Genomic DNA, 22,632 nt, shown 5'->3' with positions numbered 1-22,632 from the left:
AAGCACTCTACCACTGAGCCACCTTCCCAGCCCATATGAAGGAGTTTCTATAAGAGGACAGAAAGCTTTTCCTGGGCCAGGCAGGAGCTGGCTAAGCCAGGAGAGGAAGGCAGAGTACCTGTACAGGTATCTGTAATGCCCAATGTGAGCTTCACAGTGCTGCTAGGCCCTGAAAGTGACCTAGAAAAAGAGAGGTTGACAGCACAGCTGTGGTTGGATTTCTTCCCATCTAACTTTTCCCATTTGTCTTTCCCAGCAGAGAAGAAGGAATCCCCAGGAAGGCTTGTATAATGTGAGTGCGTGGGACAATTCACATTTTACTATGGAGCTTTAGAGGAAGGGCCGGGTGGAGTTTTCTCTACACTTCAGTTTTTCTGTCCAAACTTTCCCTTCTCTAAGTCATGAGAGCCAGCAACATAGTCACTTTAGAAAGGCTTCTTGGCAGATCTGTGTTGCCTTATCTCTCCTTTCCTGGCCTCCTGTACTTTATCAGCCCCAAGCCTGCTTTTGGAGTTCTGCAGGTCCACCGGCCTGAAGAAAGGGTGTTAGTGGCAGGCCAGGCTGGGCAGGAGTGCAGGGCAGGCTCCTGTGAGGGGGTTGGGGCCTAGTGCTTCCTCACACTGTGGCAGGAACTTGATCGTGGCTTCAGGCCACCTAAAGGCTGCTTGCAGGTAGTCACCTGCTGCAAAGGAAGCTGCCTCCCTTTCCTCCTGAATTTGATGATCCAGCAGCCAGGTGGAGGTGACTGTAGAGACAAGGCAAAATAAATGATGTTAAACAGATACACAGATAATGCTGGAGCTCCAGGTGAGGACTTGTGTTGTCCAGTATCCTGCCTCCATCTATACCTCTACATCTTATCCGAGAAAGAAACTTGAGCTTAGCTCAATGCAAAGAACTGGTAGAGAAGTCTGAAGGTGGAGGATAAGGAGCAGGTGGCGGGGAGCTGGTAAGGGAAGAGATACTTTGTTTGGATGTCTAAATGACTGGGGGAACCCTTGCCAACTTGGGAATCAAGAAGCTTCTTCACGTGGGTGTGATCATTAGGACAATGAATGTCTCATCACTTCTTCTTCAGGCATTGCAGAAAGATAAGATGGCAGAGTCCTACAGTGAGATTGGGATGAAAGGCGAGGTGAGTTTTGCTCTTTCTTGATTCTCAAGGAAGTTGCTAATGGTCTCCAGACACACCTGCCACAGACCTCTTCGATCATCTGTTTCTCCCCCAACTTACAAAAGTTCACATGGCATCTGCTAGGGAACAAGAAGCATCTGGCTCTCCCTCACCGGGTTGGACTGTATGTGAGATGTTAGTAAAGAGTTGGGGCTCTGTCAGGACTCAGAAGTGAATTAGATTCTGTGACAGCCTAAATTTTGTGGAGGGATCTAGTCCACCACTGCTAACAGTAGGTTGGGAGTGATTAGCATGTACCAGGCTATGTTCACCGCTCAGGACTGTGGGTCCCAGATCAGGATGAAGTATTGAGCCCTGTGACTGTGCTGGTTGTGTGTCCATGAGCTTGTGTGGGTTGCACCTTACACAAGGTGTGGTCAGCACCTTATACAAATGTGTTCATTTAGTTCCCAGAAAAACCTGACAAATGTGTGTCCTGCAAGGCACTACGAGGTTGAACAACTTATCCTGGTCATACATTGAGCAAGCAGGGGAGCAGGATTTGAATTGGCTCTGCACTTTTGCCAATAAATGCCTTGCCTTGGAATGAGCTTCTCATTCCCAGCAAACCTCATGATGGGACCGATTCAAGAGCTGCAGGGAGGCTCAACTATTCCAGGCAGGTGGCAACATGGCCAGCTCCAATGTCTGAGTGGGGCAGATTCTCTATTAGATCTCACCTTACTCTGCAGGTGTGAATTCTACCCAGGAGCCTCAGGACCTTTCTGCCCCAGTGTGTGTGTGTGTGTGTGTGTGTGTGTGTGTGTGTGTGTGTGTGTGTGTGTATGTGTGTGTGTGTGTGTGTGTGTGTGTGTGTGTGTGCTGGCTGGGAAAGCGACCTTTGACATTCTAGGAAGCCCTGAGTCCTTGAGCACGAATGCCACTATTGCCTGCCTTACTGTCTGATCCTCCTTTCATTTCATCTCACAGCGGCGGAGAGGCAAGGGACAAGATGGCCTATATCAGGTAAGAACTTTGGCCTTTTTCCTGGGTGGCACTGTCTAACAAAGGATAAAGACTGAGGCTCCCATGTTTGACTTCCTGGTAATAGCAGCTCTTGCTAACAGCCAGTCAGAGCCAATCTAGGCTCAGCTCATCTAGACTAGTAGCAATTTTACTGTCAATATTGAAGCTAGTGTTTTAGGCCCCAGGTCTAAATTCCTGGGATTCCACATTTGGCTTTTTTTTTTTTTTTTTTGGTTGGTCATGGGGCTTGAACTCTGGGCCTGGGTGCTGTCCCTGATCTCTTCAGCTCAAGGCACTTGAGCCACAGTGCCACTTTCAGTTTTCTGGTAGATAATTGGAGATAAGACTTTCCTGCCCGGGCTGGCTTTGAACCACGATCCTCAGCAATCAGCCTCCCGAGTAGCTAGGATTACAGGCATGAGCCACCGGTGCCCGGCTGGCTACTTACTCTTGTATACTACACAAAGAGGCATGGTGGCCCAGTGTTGATGGCTCAGGCCTGTTCCTAACTCAGGAGGCTGAGATCTGAGGATCACAGTTCCAAGCAACAGGGCAGAAAAGTCCATGAGATTCTTATCTCCAATTAACCAGCAAAAAGCTAGAAGTGGAGCTGTGGCTCAAGTGGTAGAGTACTAGCCTTGAGCACAACAGCTCTGAAACAGTGCCAAGGCCCCAAGTTCAAGCCTCAGGACAAGCACCAAAAAGGAGAGGAATAGTGTAGGGCAGAGAAAATTTACTGCATGGCATGGACAGTCACAGGAAGTTAGTTCTTCAGCCATGTTTGGTTTAGAGCCATGAGCTTCAATAGTTGTAGATACACAAGGGGTAGTGGGGGAGAGGTATGCATAATTATTAAGCCATCTTCATCAAAGAATTGCCTTGTTGATCATTATCTCAGTCCTTGTTTGGGGAAGAGCTCTGGAGAAGTTGTTAAGGTGCTTTTTCCTGAGGAGGTGCTACTATTGTGCCTTTGGGTTAGTTTCTGTCCCTGTTCTAAGGATGCTATCCACTAGTCCTGTCCTGCAAGGATTCCAAAGTGATTGCAGAGTGACTACAGAAAGGCTTAGAGCAAAAACATATAAGATGGAGGCACAAAGACTAAGTTTTTCTTCTGCTTTTACTTAATTCATTGGCCTAAGTAAGGAGTCAGTACTTTTCAGGAAAAATGATTTTGTCTTTTTTGTGTGTCTGTGTGCTCATCCTAGGGTTTGAACTCAGGGTCTGGGCACTGTCCTTGAATGTTTTTGCTCAAGGCTAGTACTTATCACTTGAGCCAAAGTCTCACTTCAGGCTTTTTTGCTAGTTAACTGAAAATGAAAAAGTCTCATGAACTTTCTTGCTCAGGCTGGCTTCTAACTGTGCTCCTCAGATCTCAAGCTCTTGAATTGTTAGGATTGCAGACATAAGCCACCAGTGCCTGGCTCAAAGTACTTTTTTAAATTTTTGTTGTTGTTGTCATGGGGCCTGAATTCTGGGCCTGGGCACTGTCCCTCAACTCTTCAGCTTAAGGCTAGTGCTCTACCATTTAAGCTACAGCACCACTTCCAGCTTTTTCTGCTTATGTGGTGCTGAGGAATGGAACCCAGGGCCTCATACATACAAGGTAAGTGCTCTACCACCGAGCCACATTAAATGTTACAGTACATTTCTAGAACAGGGAAGGGACTATCCATTCAGGCAGATACTATGCTCCAACCAGGAGTGAGAGTCCCATGCATTATTTGGCCACAGCAGACATAGCCATAGTTCTCCAGAGGGTATGGCCTTCTCAAAGATGTAGAAACAGTGTGCAAAGGACCCTATACAAGTGATTTCCTGCCTTTGTCCATTGAGCTAAGCTCTGACAAGTCTTGCTCTGCTTTGAATCCTCTAGACTTAATAAGATCTGGAAGGGTGGGCAAGAAGATTGAAGACAAAGAAGAAAAATAACAGCTTCAAAAGAAAAATGTTATTGTAATCAGGCGCTTGCTATGCAAATTAGTGCAAATGATTATGGAAACTAAGTGTAGTTAACCTAGTTCTCTCAAATAGGATCCCCAGAGGGTTCATATCTCCTCCTGGCCCTACTGGTGCTGGGCTTGTCTGAATAGTTATATCAAAAAAGCCTCAGAAACTTGCCTGGTGGTGGCTGCTGGTGGCTGAGCAGGGAGAGATCTTCCAGTGAGGCCTAGGCCTGGCCTGATTGACAAAGGATGCACTACAGAGGCCAGGTCCAGGAAGGACCCCTGTGGAGAAGGGCTGAGGTGAAGGAGCTACCATGCTCCCTGGGACAAGTCCAGGATTTCTGGGGTCCCAGATTATGAGGGAGAGTAGGTTCTCTGGGGCAGGCCTGCCTGGCCATTTTCCCTGACTCCATTTCAGCACTGGAGGTGGAGGACTGTCCTTTTTGGAGCTGACAGGAAGCTGGGCCCAGGCACTTGGGAAGTTAGAAGGGTGAGAATTTAGTTGAAGAATTGCCTCAAGGCCATTTGCAGGAGGATACAAGACTCATCTTTCCAGCAGTGTTCTCAGCCAAGGCTCTCCATCCATGATGAGGAAGTTTTCCTGGGCATCTGGAGACTGGGAAAGGGAGGGTCATGGGATGGGCTGCAGATACTCAGCTTGTACCTGACCATGCTTCTGTGATTTGCTTCTACCAGGGGCTCAGCACTGCCACCAAGGACACCTATGATGCTCTCCACATGCAGACCTTGCCCCCTCGCTAACAGCCAAGGGACTTCATACTGAGAGCCTGACCTGCTGACAACTAGATTGTGAAGAACACAGGACAAAGTATTTACAACACAGTTCATTCCTTTTTATGGACAGGATGCTTCAAATGGTCACATTTGGCCTCTAATTCAAAACTTCCATATACAGAATGTTATCCCTCCTGGACTCTTTAAAAGAGAGTTGTCCCGCTTTCACCCCAGAATGAATGGCCCTGTTCTTAGGCCTGTGGTTCACTCGTAACTAGGCAGGCCCATCTCCCTGCAATTCTGTAAAGGGAACCCCCAAATGTTAGCATAAATCCCTGCCTGAATTGTTGTTTTTATTTGAATGGCTTTGCTCTGGCTGTATATTTGGCTTTTTAATGTCAACCTTCCCATGTCTAGGTAGCTTGTAATTGGGCCATGTGTAAAGGGACTGGGCAGAGGGACAGTGGGAGTGAGCCTGGATGAGTTTCACCTGACAGAGGGGCTGAAGGGAAGCAGGAAGTGGGGGAAGGTCTGGGTACAGGGTACCATTATGAAGGGGTCAGAAAGGTCTGCTTTCTATATCACCAAGAGTGCCAGGCACTCCAAGGACAAACTGGCCTTATCTTACAGAGCTCACATTTCTTAGAGGACAAATGATGTTTATAAATATGTAGGATATGTCATTACAGAGGATGGGAAAAGCATAGGGTTGGGGGTCAGAGCAAGAGAAAGGAACAAGTCCTGCCATTCTCCTTCTACTTGGCTATTCCATATGGTGAGCAGACTCAGAAGACTAACAGACTCAGAAAACTGCGCAGCTGTGGGCAATGGCACACACCTCAGTCAGTATACTGCAATCCTGCTATGTAATGAAAGTGTACATGGCCTTGAACAGAAAAACTCCTTTGTTCTGCTTGGTTTTAATTTATACTGGCTACTCAAGCCTTATTATTTTGCATAATAAATGTCTTGGTGAAAATTCTGCTTTGCACTTAGCTTTATTTCAGCAGTCAAGTCTGCAGACACCAGGAAATCCACACGTTGTTCTTACAGAAAGTGCTGATTCTGCCAGGAACACAGAGATGGCATGGAAGCATCCAGATGTCCACAGTGCTCATGGGGGAATAGTGCCACAGTGCAAAGTGAGCAAAAGCTAGTGGCTGTGCCTTGAGATGGCAGTGCCCAGTACAGTGCATGGGAAGGGCCTGGGCCTTATGCCCAAACCCAGAGAGAGTGATAGGAAGAGTGCTCTATGGCCTTAGTCCTCTCTGGCAATTGGCAAGGGTGGCAATGTTGTAAGCCGGTGTCCAGAAGTAAACAGGAGCTCACACTATCACATCAAATGTATCATCTACAGGGTGGGTTGAGTGGTGGACAACAGTGCTCTTGGAGGTCATATTTTCTCACCCAAAGTGGCTCTGGCCTGGGAAGCATTTTTTCTACCAGTAGTGGCTCTCCATAAGGGCCTTTCAATCCACCAACTGTCCCAATTAATATCGTGTGAGACTTACCTTGGTCTTTTTTCAATGTAAGTCCAAGGACATCTGTAAAAAGCCCTTGAAAATTGGGGATTTCAACAGCAAGGTACATCACTACCGGGCACATATGACAACTTGCACAAGTCACAAAGATAAGGCCTTTGATTTGTAACCTAGCCTTGCAAGGCATTTCTACTCACTGGGACTTTAAAACTGAAGTCAGGCTCATTTTTAGTCAAAGTGAGCCTTATATTCAGGGCTTGTGCCAGACCTAGTTTCAAGATCAGCTGAATTTTATACAGGCAGTGTGACCTGAATAGTTGGCTTGAGAATAGAGTTTGACCTAATTCTGTCAGGAGTATGTCTCAGGGGGGCAGGCAGGAGAGGTGGCAGTGAGCTATGGGGGCTGCAGCTATCCTGGGGTGGAAGTTAGCTGTTAACCTGTAGCATGCTTGTACAGAGAAACCAAGCTGGGAGAACGGAGCAAGTGTACCTACAGAAGCAGGGGTGAGAAACTAAAGCCCTGGTCCAAGGCAACAGTGACTATGACAGGGCTGGCCAGGACTCCAGACCACCTGAGGACTGGCAGGAGCTTCTTTTATCAACACAACTGCACTGCTTCACTTTAAGACACTACTGACTGTTACAAGAACTATCAACTCATTTCAAGGAAAACACCACTAAACACATGTTAAAGTGTAAAGATCTGTGTCCTAATTGAAATACATTGCATAAATGAGAATGGGAGTTCTCGCCATTTTATTTTCCCCTTCTTAGAATATGATTCGAAGTTTTTCTTGAGAGATTGCATGCTCATGGTGTGTAAACACCAGGCACAGCAGAGGGAATAAAGGCAAACAGATGGCTATTGCAGACGAAGGTGGCATGTTCAGAGGGGTTTCAAAACCTCATCGTGGCCAATTACTGTGAGCCTCATTCTGCACATTAACTACTGATGTGTTTGGGGGTCCAGGGGTTTCAGTTGTGGGGCAACACCTACTTATCTGAGCCCATTGTTTACATTATGCTCAGCTTTAACCTGGTTTTTGGACATAGGTCATACTTCCCTCTAGTGAACTTGTGTGGCCCTTGGAAAGAGTTAGCATGTAGCTAATTACTTGTATGCCAATGCTCATCCTTTAGGATGGGTTTTGCTTGCTGAAGTCATATGTTAGGGAGAGATCTGCCACTGTCCACCCAACAGATTTGTTAAAACTGTGAAATTGGCTAGGTGTGGGTGGCTCACGCCTGTAATTATACCTACTCAGAAGACTGAGATGTGAGGATCATGGTTCAAAGGCAGCTCAGGAAGGAAAAAATCTGACTCATCTTCAAGTAAGCACCAAAAATGTTGGAAGTGGAACTGGGGCTCAAGTGGTCCAGCACCACTTGAACAAAAAAGCTCAGGGATTATGCCCAGACCCTGGGTTCAATCCCCAGAACCAACACACACACACACACACACACACACACACACACACACACACACCCCAAAAATTATTAAAAAAAATAAACATGCAAGCTATAAATACAAGAAAGCAATGGAAAAGAATGAGTTCTCTGACTTAGAAGCATTAGCGGTCCCTGTATCTAATTTCTTGCTTGGACCCTCTGTATGACAACAGCTTCATCTTGCCACAGCTCTCTCATCTTCAGATTTAGGATCATACATCAGACCTATCAGTATGTGACTCTCAGGTACACTTACCAACATGCTCCAATAAGTTCAAGTTTTTTCTCAAAGAGAAATTCATTATTTATGAAGACTAGATATATTAAATAGCATAATAAGCCAGAGGAAGCTTAGCAGGTAGATGCCAATTCAGGACCAGCCTCCTTCAGAGGCTCCCACAGAGAATGCATGTTCAGGACTTGGCAAGAAATGCTAGAAAGGCCTGGCAGTCAAACAATAAGCCGGGAAAAATTGAGTTCAAAGTCAGTTCTATCATACACAGTGAGATAAGAGCTTTGAAGAGTTCCCTAGCAGGATCAATCAAGGGCTGTGTGTTTGATCACATAAAGTACTCTAGACTGAAGGAGACTACTGTTACTCAACTCAGGGTCCCATCAAAGCACACTGAGGGTCTGGGGGTAGGGAAAATGCAGTGGCTCAGCTCCCCAGGGGCCACAAGGAAGAAGCCAGGTAGGGAAAGGGATTCCGGGGCCCCTGAAAGGATGGGAAAAAGGCTTGTGTGAGTCATCTGAGAATGTGTGTGAAGCACCCAGAACACCAACACAGCAACTTCATAGAAACTCCAACAACGTGAAAACATTTGGAAAATGGTTTAATGATGTTTTACAACAGAAATGAACTGTACAGTTACAGTAAGTTTAATATATATAAAAATTACAGCAGACAAATGCATCTACACAAAATCTACCATTTCATTCTGATTCACTGGCACCTGACACAATCTCTCCCAAGCCTATAGCCCCTCAGGGGGCCCCAGGAGGGGGATCATATAAAGGGCACTTTTTCAGAGACAGCACCGCTCATAGTCCCCTCCAACACCCCAGGCCTCAGGAGGCATCAGCTAATTACCAACCTATAGAGTTGCTTGTGTTTCAGGTTTTCAAAACCAAAACCCAAAAACAAAAACACGTGTTTCCCAGGGGCACAAATAACAAGGTCCAGCACTCCAAGTTACCAGTTGATTCTTAGAAAATATTCCCAGCAGAAGGGAAATGGCTAAGCGGGTACTCTGGGGCAGTGAGGCTACACGATAGCCACCCAGATTGCAGTGCACCTAGGAGAAATGTAAAAGGACCCCAAGAAACGACTAGGCATGGCCACTGCCTTAGTAAAGCTGCTGGACCATTTAGGAAAAAATCATTTACACCACATCTTAAGTTTCCATGAAGAACTCAAACTCACATTTTAAAGCACATAAAACCAAAAATTGGGAGGCCATGGGGCTAATTCCCCATGTGTTGCTCCCTAGACAACAGTGGAAAAACACCCCTGAATCAATATTAGAAGAAGAAAAAAAGGAACAAAAGAGAAGACATTTAAAGACAGAGGAAAAAAGCATCTGTAGAAAAACACGATCACTGTCTCTTTAAAACCAAACCAAATCCCAGGTGGGTAATCAGTGACTATTCAATCCAAATTGACACCTGGTAGAGGATTGTTATAGAATAGTATGTACAATCAGAACTTTTTCATTTTTTTTTTATTATGAACACCTAGGCAGTGAAAACTGTTATGTCAATACATACATAGACACACCCAAAACATACAAAAATACTATTATTTCAAACTACTAAGAATAGGACAGCTCAATTATTTTCATGCTATGACTTTAAGAGCATTACACTGAAACAAACGAAGTTAAACGACTTTTTTTTTTAATATCCCAGAAATATACCAAAATATACATCTAAGCTTTGGAATTACTGAGGTTAGACTAATGCAAGTGCTGGGTAATCGTACTTAATACACAAGTCTAAGGTTCTGCAGGAAAGAAATTATCTTTGGTATCTGCATCAGGCTAATATTATTAACATTTGGATTTTGCTTTGGGATAGAGCTTGTATGACCCTAGAACCAAATACCCCCCACCCCCAATCAACTGAGATTAAAAAGATCCATGTAAAAAGTTCCTTCATTTTCAACTCCCCCCACCCCCCAAGTTAAAAAGTCACAGGCATCTACCTAGCACAAAAGGTTGTGAAATACAATGCATAGTTGCACAGTGGTGCTGCAAAAAGCAAATAAAATTACAATAAAGAGAAATGAAAAGCTTGATAATCATTCTGTAGGTTTTCTCACAAACAGGACAGCCACTCCAAGCAGTTCCAGTAAAGGAAAAGAGAGAAAAGGCTCAGAAGGGCTCCTTGGCATGTCTGCCCAGCCCCAGAGTGAAAGCACCCACCAGAGCAGCCAATCGTTGCGCCAGTGTCTTCAGCTTTCCCCATTCTATGGAGTCCATGGCACATCCAGCGGCAGCTCCCAGCTCCTTGTCCCTGTGGTAACCCTGGTTTGCTGTCAGATGGGTTATGGTGGTAATGGGGTTTTGGCTTTCATTTTGGAAAAGCTTAAATGCCAATTTGTTTTGTGCATGCTTTCAAGCTGGCGAGGGCCAAAGCTCCCAAGCATACAGATGCACAAAACTCCATGGACACAGCTGGAGTGCCCTTTCTATCTGGCTGGAGGACCCCAACCTGTTCCTGGCCTCATGCTGCTAAGTGCCAGGACACCACAGACTGGATAGATGCTCAAGACTTCCCTTTTCTTTGGTTTTTTTGTTTGTTTTGAGTTTATACAATCATTAAGAAATCTTTGGTTTTGGCTGGAAATTTTATAAAAAAAAACAAAACAAAACAAAGAAACCACCCTCCCCTGGCTTATAGCAGCAGTATTATGACCTGGCTAAGCATTTTTTTTTCAACTGTGGGGGTGGGAAATGAAGGTAGAAAGCTACATTCAAAGAAAAGGTGAAAGGGCTGGGAATTCAGCTTCTAGAGAGCCCATTGGATATAAGATTGTCAAATAATAACATTAGTAATAATAATAATAAACTTAAATATTTGAATTTTTTTTGGTGATGTAAAAGGGAAAAAAATGAAATAGGTATGAAGCAGTTAGCTTAAAGGAGTCTTTGGTGTCTTCCCCTCTACCTCAAGTGCTGAAAATACTCAGAACTCAAAGGCCTCAAGGGAAAGGATTAGTCTCTACCCCACCAGGGAAAAATGTAAGGACAGAAGATTATGTGTGGCCAGCAGTGAGAAATATGGGCAAGGGTAGCTGGCAGCCCTCAGGCAAGGTGGAAGGAAGCCAATGGTAAGAGACCTGTGAAGACCCCTAGCAACAAAAAGAAACAGAAGATTGCAATTTGCCCTCAGTTTGCAGTAGCTGTAAAGCAGCAACATTCAGAGGTCTTAGGGGGTCTCACCCCAGGTAACAGGTCTCATGATGCTATAGGCCAGAGTTGAACTTTACTGAAGAAGAGGGAAAGGAAGGAGGGCAGACTTGGCAACTCTGTAGGGTGAGAGGAAGTTAAAGCAAGTTACTCAGTCATGAGTTAGAAATGAGGTATACAACAGCTCCTGGACGTGTGGTGGGCATAACAGCCCACACTTACTCACCTAGTCTTCCCTACTACCACAGACAAGGGGAATGCCATGCATGGTCTTCTCTGGGAAGAGGAAGGTGTCTTCTGCAGAGTGAGACCACCAGTGGACTGAGTAATGCACACGTGCCCATGCAAGCAGAGGTAAGAAGCTGGAAGAAGTCTGTTTGTTCTCCCCCACATTTGATTCTAGAGGAAACACACTATTACTTTTCTAGAATGCCAAAGTTCTAATCTGGTTGCAGTGTGGTGATTCCTCCCTTTCTTTTCTGCAAATGTTTGCAGGTGGGCACTTGTCCACTTCATTCTTAGAAAGTGCATGCCTTCTGCAGACGCCTGTAAGAATGAAGTGATATACACACCCCACCACTAGCCCACAACTGCAGCATTCCTAACAAACGCTGTCATTTTAGCTTCTGAAAGTGCATTTCATTTCCTATATTTCTCAGACTTTGAGACACTATTAGGCTGTATGGGAACTGACTCTGGACATTTTTATTCAAGAGATCACAATTTTAATGAAGACAGTGTTCAGATATTGCATTTCAACAACAGCACTGTATCTGGCTCTCTACTTGTAGACTTTGGGATATAATGTTGGAGAATTCAATGCCACTGCCAATTTACAGAAGAAGCCCTAAGCTGCTTTGGTGAGGTGGTGGCCAACTTAAAACAGCAATGAGCAAATAAAATTAAAGAAAACATGGGAAAACTCTGCAGCAGACCGCAATCTTTTTTTTTTTTTTTTGGTCAGTATATTAGTTTGGGGTGGGGAAGCTCTAACTTTCTGATAGTGTCTGGGTTCAAACTAGAAAACTGGCATGGGGTGTTAGAGCCCTGCACAGTGTAGGCAGACTTCTGGACGTAGAAAGAATGATTACCTCATCTTTCCTCCCAGGCTTCAGGGAGCTTCATTTTCCTGTTCAAAGTGTTCTTGATGTACACCTTGCCTTTATTTCAAGTGCTCTGATCTTTAACATCTCTATCTTCTTATAAGTCTACCTAATGCTTTGGAAGTCACACATTAATACTACTTTTATATAATGTCAGAACAATAAGATTATTAGTAAAGCTTTCATGAAGTTCTGCAACATATATTAGAGAGCAATGTCTTTTCCCTCTCTTCCTCTCTGTGTTCTATCAATAGTATACCTAAACAATGAACTACTCAATTTCCTAGAGCCCACATCATAAAACCACTGGGAACACAAGAGCTCTACAGGAGAATAAGGGAAGATCTTTTGGTTTTCCATGTAATCCTGGTCTTGAAAATGCTTCTTTACAAAAGACAGAGATAGCACATCTAAACATTATCTGAACTCAAAAAGGCTGGACTGGTTTTATTGATAAGCATTCGAGAGGAGAGTTCTACTCCTCTCTGTTGCTTTCCCAAAGTTTCTCAGCAATTTCAAGAACATCAATGTTCCAGTGAGCAATTCTATCCATCTTTATAGAGCCAGAAGAGTGAAACAAAATCAATTCATTTTTTCCAAAGCCAAAATGACCAGTAAGACTTCTTTCAAAAAGTAGAGGAAAGAAAAAGGGAAGAAAAGACAAGGTAAAGCTTTTCCAAAATTCAGTCTTTTGCTATTTGCCTGTTTTGAAAAAATAAAGGTAAGTGACAGCGTAACAGTTCTTTGGTATCTAAACCAAATCCCACTGAAGTTTTGTGAGATGGATCACTTAGTTAAAAAAATAGCTGTTCTGGAGATAGAATCTATATCTGCAAAGTATGGGTAGGAAGGGTTCTTAGCTTTTCTTAAACCGGCACCATTTCTCATTCACATTCCCACTAAAACAATACTGTCCTCCATTCCATTAACCAATTAGTCCTTACTGGTATACCTTATGACAGGTGTGAAGTGACTAGGTTATCTTTCAACTTTTTGGTTTCACTTTTCTTCTACTTGTATTTTTGGTCTAGAAAAACTAACCTTGGTATGAGAAGAGCAATTAAGGTTGGGCTATTCATACAACATTAAATAATATGATAAAAGGTGACAAAAATAACTTGTTTCACTTTAATTTTTCTATATTGATACAACAATCACCTCTCTGTTCCTCTCCAAATTCATCAGTACCTTTCTATTTGTTTCTAATCTCTCATACACACTCTTTCTCTCTCTCTCTCTCACACACACACAGCTATGCACACAATCATTCTTTCCCTAAGCTTCTGCTATGTACAGAGGTAATGAATCATTAGGAGAGGCCAGCAAGTCTGGGGAGCACGGAAGCCAGAGGAAGGGCCCTTGGGGACATTCCAGATGCCACCTGCATGCCACCACATACTTTGATGCAGATTAGAGAGGCCAAAAGAAATCCCAAGCCCAATCATAGGGAATATCCAATTTCCTTTGGCAAGATAGATAAAAGGAAAAACAAGGACAGGCGAGCAACATTTTTGTTCTAACATAATCAACTTCTTTCCCTCAACTCTAACCCTCCCTAACCCTATAAATTGTAACCTATAAACAAGATCCCAAATACATACAGCATCAATCATGTTTATCAATCATAATAAACATTAGTTCAACTAAATACTACAACTAGAATTATTTCCACTATTTATATTTTTTTCTTTTACTTATTTGGTTTTTAGTTTAAAACCAGTTCTGCAACAATGTTAAGCTATGCTGAGGTATTTTATGAAGGTGTCAGAAACTAGCTGTTACCCACAAGCATTATCCTCATAGATTAAGGTACCATCATTTAAAGAGAGTAAGGGAAGGACACAAAGAAAGAAGACCTAGATTACAAAATCAATATAAAAGTTACTCACTTTCACTACTTTTTAGCAAAGGCTAAGGACAAAAGAGCCAAAATAAAGGACTACTTCATGAATAAGAATGCTTAGAAGAAAACTAGAGTTCATAGAAAACTGGGTGCAAACTAGATAGCTCTTGAGAAATACTTTCCCTGCTTTCCTGGTAGAATCCTTTCAAGTGTTATTACAAAATTCCAGGGCATCTCACTTAATCTCTTGGATTAAGGAAAGGATGGAGCTGAACAGAATTCCTACCAACTTTAAGGATGAAAGAAACTTATTTATCCTATTTCTGTACATATCTGTATTTGTATTGTGGGTGCTGTTCATGCAAACCTATCAAATAGCTGATCTTAAATTATTATTCTTGGAGGAATGACAAAGAGGAATTTTCTACCATCTTAAAGCTGATGATCAAAACAAAGGAAGATTTACCACTTATAAATTGCCTGAAAATTATTTGGAAACAGCTATGCAAACAACTATGATTATATAAACAATGTGACACAATAAATGCTGTTCACACACACACACATACACACACACACACACACACACACACACACACACACAAAGTGAATTCTAATGGTTATGAACAACTTAATCCAACAATTCCTGCCCAAAGGGTAATTTTAAGCTTCAGGTCTTTTATATTTTAGTCTTTTTCTCCTATCAGTAGTGGCAGTCATTTTGTTTTTTAAATTGACATTTTTCAGCTCTAATAAATAGTTTAGATGCCAATTTAATGAGATAACATTGATAATAATGAATTGTTGAGGCCTTTCTTTACCGAAGGTTCTCATGTGGCATGCTAGTCTGTGGAGATTCAGAGCCAGGGCCTCAGCAGGCTGCCAGCAAGAGGCCCTGCCTTCTGCGTATGCACAGCACTTTTCCTTTCTTAGGAAAGAAAGGAAAGGCGTTTCTGTCTTCCTAGCTCAAGGATGTTATTTCTTTCTTGGACAAGAAATATTTGTGATTATGGTATGGCTTTGGAAGAACTTTAGATTATGAATTGTAAGGTTTACTCTGCAAGTAAACCTTATTGTTTATTGTTCTGGCTGCTTCACTTGTATAGACACAAATTTCCTAAATTTGTGAATATATCTTTTTCCAGCAACTGAAACATAATTTAATGTTAAAGACTGGACTGAACTGAAATACTCTGTTAAGCAATTATCTGTGCTTTTGGATAATACAAAGAATAGTTCTCCTAACTTTCCAAGTAAATGAAGAATAATGAACAAAACAACATTAGAGGTATAGTTGTGCTTTTTCCCCCAACAAATGAATAATGTAGAACAAATTAGCAAGATAATCACACTAAAAATCTTTTGCTATTTTCCCTTTGTAAAAAATCCTTAATTTCTAATAAAGCTACCACAAAGTATAAATAGGTATGGGTCATATATAAATTGAAAGTTGGATTCCTTTGGTTCTATTCTTGAGTAACAACTTAAACTGGGATGGTATTGACCTTTCTGACAATAAATAAAAGTGTGTATTGTATCAGTTAATGGGCACAATTTTTTTTCTCAATTCTAAAAAACTGTCTATAGAACTTAAGAAACATTTAAATTAATAGCACACTTATTTCTTAGAACAGTATTGTTCTGATGAGAAGCCCTTTCTTAGGTCTTTCTACTCCATCCTTTAGATTTACACAGGGTATATAAAGTTCATGACCAAATTGCATTGCTTATGATAAGCAGGATTTAAATAATTACATTCAACACTCCCTAGGGAGGGCCCATTACTATGGGCAAATATAGTATCCCTATAAATTATTCAAAATTAGTCTTTGGCTTTAATATGTGTTCACCAAATTAAGGGGTAAGATAAAACTTGCATAAGTGTCAAGGGAAAGAAACAAGAATTATTTCCTTTTGGAATAAATGTTGCCAAACACTTTTTGGTCAAATGGCCCCTTTAGTTTGCATATTCCCCCAAAAATGGTGACTAAAGTTATATTTGAGTACCTTAGCTTAGGAGATAGCTCATTCAACTAAAAACACAAAAACCAAACCAAAACCAAAACCAAAACACCAAAAAAAAAACAAAAACAAACACCCACATTTGAGATGAATTTTCTTTAAGAAAGATGATGTAAAATAAAAAAGGAGTAAGATGTTCATGAAACAATATAATCAGTAGGATGGTGATGGGAACTGATTTTAAACTAAAAACCTACCAACAAGCTATATTAGTGTTTCATGTGTACATGTGTAAAAGTACCTTTCACTTCACAATTTACTTTTAAATTAGTGATAGAAGAGAAGAAAATTTAAAGTTATCTTTGTCTAGGGATTTAATTATTCTTCTCAACCGATTTTTATGCGATTTAGAAGTCCATGCTCATTAAATAATCCACAAAAAAAGGGCAGAATTCCTTTCCCAAACTCACTGGAAAGCAGAGTTAGGGGAAAGACTAAGAGACCACTTACTGTACTGACAATAAAAGCCGAGTATTTTTTTTAATAGTAAAGTTTGTTGAGGAATCTTACTTGGGAAAGGGATCATTTTAACCATACAGAAATCAAGAACAAAACAGTATTTCTTATCCTTCTTCTTAACCCACTGGGCTGGAGTCTCTTGGGATTTGACACTTCCTTTGGTAGCAATTTTGGGAAATTAATGCTATAACCTCTAATCCAGTATGGTGGGGTATCAGCATTTCCCTCCCTGAATGCTTTCTCCTAACTTCCTCCACTCCCAAAGGAGGGACTCACTACTGTGGGCAGCTACAGTATTATCAATAGCCCTAATATTATTTGCACAAAATAAAGTAAGATATGTTAAGTCAGGATAAAAGATTAAACTATAATAGAGAAAAAGCTGATGGAGAGGAGAGTAATTAGTAACTGATACACCATTCTATGTACACACTAACCTAAACAAACTAAAAAATAAAAAAATCAAGGTAATGTCTGCCCAGAGGTTATTACAATTTAACAACATAAAAAGATTAAAAACAAGCAGCAACTTTTACATAAAATAAAGACAAATGAAAAAGAAATTGTCAGTAGCATCTATCTCCTCAATGTGTCTGAACTGCACGTTATAAACTAGTCCATTAGTACAGCAGCTTGCTAAAAATTGACTTTGGTTCAAGCTTAGTTTACAAAAAAAAAAACAAAAACAAAAATAAAAACATTAAAAAAATCATACCACACAAAAAGGTGGATATCTGTTAGTTTCCCTGCTTGCAGTTCACTGATTTTAGGGGAATTTTAGGGAAAGTAGTAAGAGGAAATTTAGGGGATTGATAAATATTTTGAAAAATAAAACAAGACAAAAAGAACAATAGAAAAATTTAAAAGGGGCCTAAAATGTTTCTGACTTCTAATCTTAATTAAGACTGTCTCCCACTTGAATCACAAACAAAGGTACACATTTGTGTCTGTGTGACTGCCATTCTGAACAACGGTAGAGAGACAAATATACGAAATCCAAGCTCCCTTGTGGACATATAAAGCAAGCAATCAGAAGGAAAGTCACTTGTAGGTTCTCTCAACCCCCAGCTCAAAAAAGAAGACAAAGTGCAGACCACCAGAGATTTAAGCAAGTACCTCCAGACACCAAATGGGAACCTTAAACACTAATAAGCAAGGGAACACACATGAGTTGCATTACAGTGTCCAGTCTTTTGGGAACATTTTGGTACAGACAGTATAATAGGATATTGGCAAAAAAAGGGGGGAGGATTTAATTTTTAAATGACCCTCATTCCTCTTCATCCATTCTCATTACTCTTCTTTTCAATAGGCTCATTTATGTAGTCTAGGAACACCCTGACAACAATTAGAGGAGCAAATTATTTTTTACATCAACTACAGAGAGGGGTGTTTTGTCATTTGAGCTTCCTAATAGGAACATCAGAGACAAACCAGGAGACACATAAGCTGTGTGCAAACTCTGGCTCAGTCTTCCTTCAGAGGTTCTACAGATCCTATGCCTGGCCAATAAGTGCCTCCTTTAGTCAGAGAACTGAGAAGAAATTTACAAGCCATCCAGTAGAAAAGGAGTCTGTAGCTCTCTAGAGGAAAAGGTAGCAGGTAACCTCAGGCTCTTCTTATTGACTTCTTTTGGATGCATATCCACTGGTGGATATAGTCTAGAAGAATTCCTTTACAGAACAAGGAAAGGAAACGTTTCCCAATTTCAATGACAATTTGTTCTTTTCCAAGTAAGCAAAAAAGTTGGGGTAAAAACTTTCATAAAATGGAACAAACAAACAAACACACAAACAGTAGGAACATTTTTTAGAGATAAGAAATTAGAAGAACCACCAAGTTAGGTGTCTGCAGTAGTCTTTGCTCTTCGGAACCAAATCCTACCCTGCAACATGTACAGCTGTTCTTGTTCAAAGTAGCAGAAAGCAGCACTGTTGCACCACAGGATCTGGGCCTAAGGGTCGTTCAATGATTTGGGGGTGAGTGAGAGCTACAGTTCAGCAGGAATTCCTTCCTACACAAAAGTGCTCCAAAGGCACCACCTGATGGGGGAGGGGCATGTGTGGAGTAGGAGTGTTTGCACACACTGCCTTCAGCTTCTGCACCAAGCCTCTTGCATAAGTGGCAAAAGAAAATAATTTTCTAGCACCTCTGTAAGAGTCATCAAGGATAAGGAAACCAGCAAGAACATTCCCCGCAGCTAAGAATGCAAGTCTCCCCTTACCCTCAAACCCCCCTCGCCACAGTGTGGGAGCTCACTGAAATAGGATCCAGGAGCAAGAGATAAACATGTCCAAACTATATATATATATATATATATATATACATATATATATATGTATATATATGTATGTGTGTATGTATATATATATATATATATATAAACAATTATAATAGAGATACAGTAATACAGGCCTGCCTAAATTGTACCAGTTAAGAAAGGAACCCCCAACACAATTGATATGATTATAAACACCTTGTTATGACTTAATGGCCTGTACAACAGACCTATAAAAATGATTTTTTTTAAGAAAAAAAGTAATTTCAACAAACAAGAAATCTCTCTCCTATTTGGAATTTGTAACCCACCTTAACTTGTCATCATGACTGCTGGAAATGAGAAGTAGTCCTTTCATTTATTTTTTCTTTTCCTTTTTTTTTTTTTTTTAAATATTTGGTTAGAAAGTTTTCCAATCCGTGAAGCAATCCTGAAAAGACAGTGTTTTATTATAAAACTAGGCAAATGTTGTCCTGTCTCCATCCTTTCTTTTTTTTCTGGTATTTCTGTTTTTCTCTTCTACCTTGACTGCACAAGATGGCGAAAGGAAGCCATCACATTTTCAGTTCATTAACTGGCTGACAGCCCAATCATGCTGTAGGTGACAAGGCGCATGGTAGCCCAGCTTCACACCAGCTCACTGTGCCTTAGAGGCGGTGGTGGTTGTAGAAGCAGCTCCACTGGCAGAGGCCACTGTGAAGAGAGAGTTCTGGATGGACTCGGCTGAGGTGGAGGAGGTGTGAAGGCTGGCTACAGGTGTGGAGGTTCCTGTGGAGGCTGCAGCAGCAGAAACCAAGCTAACCGGGTTGCTGGTGAGCAGAGAGAGGTTCTGAGGGTTCAGGAACAGAGGGGCAGTCACGATGTTGGGGGCTCCTCCTGCATTGGCAAATACCAGATTCCCAGTTGCATCCAGTGATGTTATTGGAAGAGAGCCACCAGAAGCAAGAGCTATAGATAAAAACATCCCCCCAAAACAGGCAAGAAAGAGCATATTAACATCATTCTGGAGAAGCCAAATAACACACCATCATAGTTCTTTTGAATCTTCCCACACAAAGTACAACCCTTCACTGATTACTTTCTTCCAGTTATATGCTATACTGATACCAGCTAAAGTTTAAAGACTGACAAATGGATTTAATGAGTTTAAACAAACCAGGCTAATGGGGAGAGCTGTAAAACTGTCTAAAGAATCAGTCATGTTTCTCCCTTTAAATTCCAAGTTGACATAATTTACCTAGAAATATTTATTAAATCCAATAATTTTGTCTTCAATAAAGACTGTCAATTTCAAACACTCCCTTCAAAAGACAAACTAGCAATGTGGAGAGAGGCATGGATCAAGTGGTAGAATGCCAGGCTTAAGCAAAAAGCTGAGCAGAGTATGAGGCCCATAGTACTGGCACAACCAAAACCAAAAACCTTGTAAAAGATAAACTAGCCAAAGGAATTAAAGTTTAAAACTATATTTGGCTGTAATCAAACCAACTGACAAATTTAAGCACCATCACCTTCCTCTAAACTGTATTTCCAAAAAGAGTGTAGTCACAAGGTAAATTATATCAACAAATTAAAGCCAAGATTATTTTTTTTAGTTCCTGAGGTAAAACATTTAATTTCTATGACCAGTATAAAGAAGAACGAGGACCTTATGGCAGGAGAGAATCAGACATGATAATGTAGAAGCCCAATGAGTCACCTAGTGACAGGATTTAGTAGTTAATGGGGAAAATTTTTCTATGATGCTTGCCCATAGAAGGCATCATCAAAATTTTATTTAAAATAATTATCATTGTAATGAGCTTGTTAAACTGTAATCCCTTGTATAATTATTTGAAGATAACAGTAAAAATATAATTAAGACTTTCATTTAATAGGTTGTTCTGTTACTTGCCAACATTCCCAAATACCCCTACTGGCATAATCCCATGCCCAAATTTTAGGGCTTTTTAAATGGCCTTAAAAATCTGGTTGAAGCTAGGCACCAGTGGCTCATGCCTGTAATCCTAGCTACGATCTAAGGATCGTGGTTTGAAGCTACCCCAAGGAGCAAAGTCTGTGAGACTCTTATTTCCAATTAACCACCAGAAAACAGGAAGTGGTACTGTGTGGTTCCAAGTGGTAGAGTGCTAATCTTGAGGGTAAAAACTCAGGAACAGACCTTAAGCTCAGAGTTCAAACCCCAAGACAGACCAAAAAAAAAAAAAAAAAGATAAAAAAAATAAAAATCTGGTTGATTTCTTATATAATGTATAGTGGAACCATAGAGAATAGTGAGACTGGTGAAACTTGAAGTTTTCTGAGATTCTAAGCTAAGAAGGGTCATAGACCAATTCTAGATCTTTGCAGAGAATGTCTCTAAGTCACTCATGCTGTGGGGAAGGCATTTTTCCCTTTGTACTATCCTCAAGGCCCAGAGATACACTCTAATGCAGGAGAAAAAGTAACTTTCACAAACCTTATTCTAAAGAAATCTTTCTAAAACAGCAGCTTTACAGAACTAATCATCAATACTTGTAACACAGTATATCAGAAAGTCAACTTAATGTAAGACAGTCTGTAATAGGCGCTGGGTTTGTCTGTAATTTAAAGTTCTCTGTAATACTCTGTTAGAGATACATCCATGACACACTTAATTGTAACAAAAGCCTAACAGCTTAATTTTGGTTCGGAGAACTCTTGTTTAAGCACAAAGTCTGATTTAAGAAAAAAAAAGTTCATTAATAATGTGATTGTTCTCTGACTCACATAACAGTAATCATATTTAGATACACAGCTTCACCAGGCACTGGCTGTTCATGCTTTTAATCCTAGTTATTCAGGAGGCTGAGATCTGAGGACTATGGTTTGAAGTCAGCCTGGGAAGTAAAGTCTGTTAGACTCTTATCTCCAATTAACTACAAGTTAACTGCCAAAAAGCCAGAAGTGAAGCTGTGGCTCAAGTGGTAGAGTGCTAGCCTTGAACAGAAAAGCACTCCGACAGTGCCCAGACCCTTGAGTTCAAGCACACACACAAATAACCTCCAAAACAACAATACCCCTCCCTAACAATCCAGACACATAGCTTAGATGTTAAACAAAGCAGACTTCATTATATTTGAAGAATATCACCTTGAATAACATACTAAAAGATTGACATGAGCCAAATGGGCTTGGAAAGAAACACTAAAATGCAAGAGAAATATATGCTCTATACTGATGAGGACTGTAAGGGCAGAACCTAGAACTGGATGTGAGGCTCAACTGATAGAGTACCAGCCTTGAGAGAAAAGGCTTAGAGCTCAACTCCCTGAGTTCTAGCCCCAGTACTGGTAAAAACATAGACAACAAAAAACAAAATAATTAAATTAAAAATAAGGGCAGAACCTCCCAAGAACGAAAAATATTCTGGAAACGTGACTGATGTGCTCTTCAGTTCACTCATTATACAATGTTCCTATCCATGACTATCTTAGGCAGGAATAAGGATTGGACCAAGTTTGCCTTGAGTTACATTGCAAGTGATTACTTAGATAAAACTATCAGGAAAAAGCAATTAGTATACAAGTCCTGACTTCTTAAGACTATCTATGGGTTTTACACACACACACACACACACAGAGAGAGAGAGAGAGAGAGAGAGAGAGAGAGAGAGAGAAAAGACCATACTGACCTTGAATAGTTGCCAGTGTACTGTTGCTCATCAGTGCTGGGCTGAGAGCACCACCCAAGGTCCCTGGATTGAGACTGAGTAAGGCACCTCTGCAAGTCCAAAAGAAGGGTCACTTCA

The 22,632-nt window shown here is 41.2% G+C and overlaps 2 protein-coding genes across 7 annotated transcripts in view; one reads left to right on the top strand and one right to left on the bottom strand.

The window, feature by feature from the left end:
- The window catches only part of Cd247 (CD247 molecule), a 79,235-nt gene extending 73,438 nt beyond the window's left edge, over positions 1-5,797 (top strand). Inside the window, exons 5-8 of one of the 2 annotated variants that reach the window (XM_013021856.1) lie at positions 260-292; positions 1,079-1,135; positions 2,105-2,140; positions 4,780-5,797. In XM_013021856.1, coding sequence (XP_012877310.1) covers positions 260-292; positions 1,079-1,135; positions 2,105-2,140; positions 4,780-4,845 — 192 coding nt within the window. In that variant the 3' untranslated portion in view covers positions 4,846-5,797. Of the gene's footprint in view, positions 1-256; positions 293-1,078; positions 1,136-2,104; positions 2,141-4,779 lie in introns of both variants that reach the window. The other variant, XM_013021855.1, reaches the window with a different exon arrangement.
- A 13,415-nt stretch (positions 5,798-19,212) lies between these two features.
- Positions 19,213-22,632, bottom strand: part of Pou2f1 (POU class 2 homeobox 1) — a 143,085-nt gene continuing 139,665 nt past the window's right edge. For 3 of the 5 annotated variants that reach the window (XM_013021851.1, XM_013021852.1, XM_013021850.1), the window contains 2 exons: positions 22,516-22,604; positions 19,254-19,811 (listed from right to left, as the gene is read on the bottom strand). In XM_013021851.1, the coding sequence (XP_012877305.1) occupies positions 19,501-19,811; positions 22,516-22,604 (400 nt within the window). In that variant the 3' untranslated portion in view covers positions 19,254-19,500. Of the gene's footprint in view, positions 19,812-22,515; positions 22,605-22,632 lie in introns of all 5 variants that reach the window. The other 2 variants (XM_013021854.1, XM_013021853.1) reach the window with 2 other exon arrangements.

Source organism: Dipodomys ordii, unplaced genomic scaffold, assembly GCF_000151885.1.
Source record: "Dipodomys ordii isolate 6190 unplaced genomic scaffold, Dord_2.0 Scaffold57, whole genome shotgun sequence".
Taxonomy (NCBI): domain Eukaryota; kingdom Metazoa; phylum Chordata; class Mammalia; order Rodentia; family Heteromyidae; genus Dipodomys; species Dipodomys ordii.
This window is presented reverse-complemented; position numbering and strand designations above follow the sequence as displayed.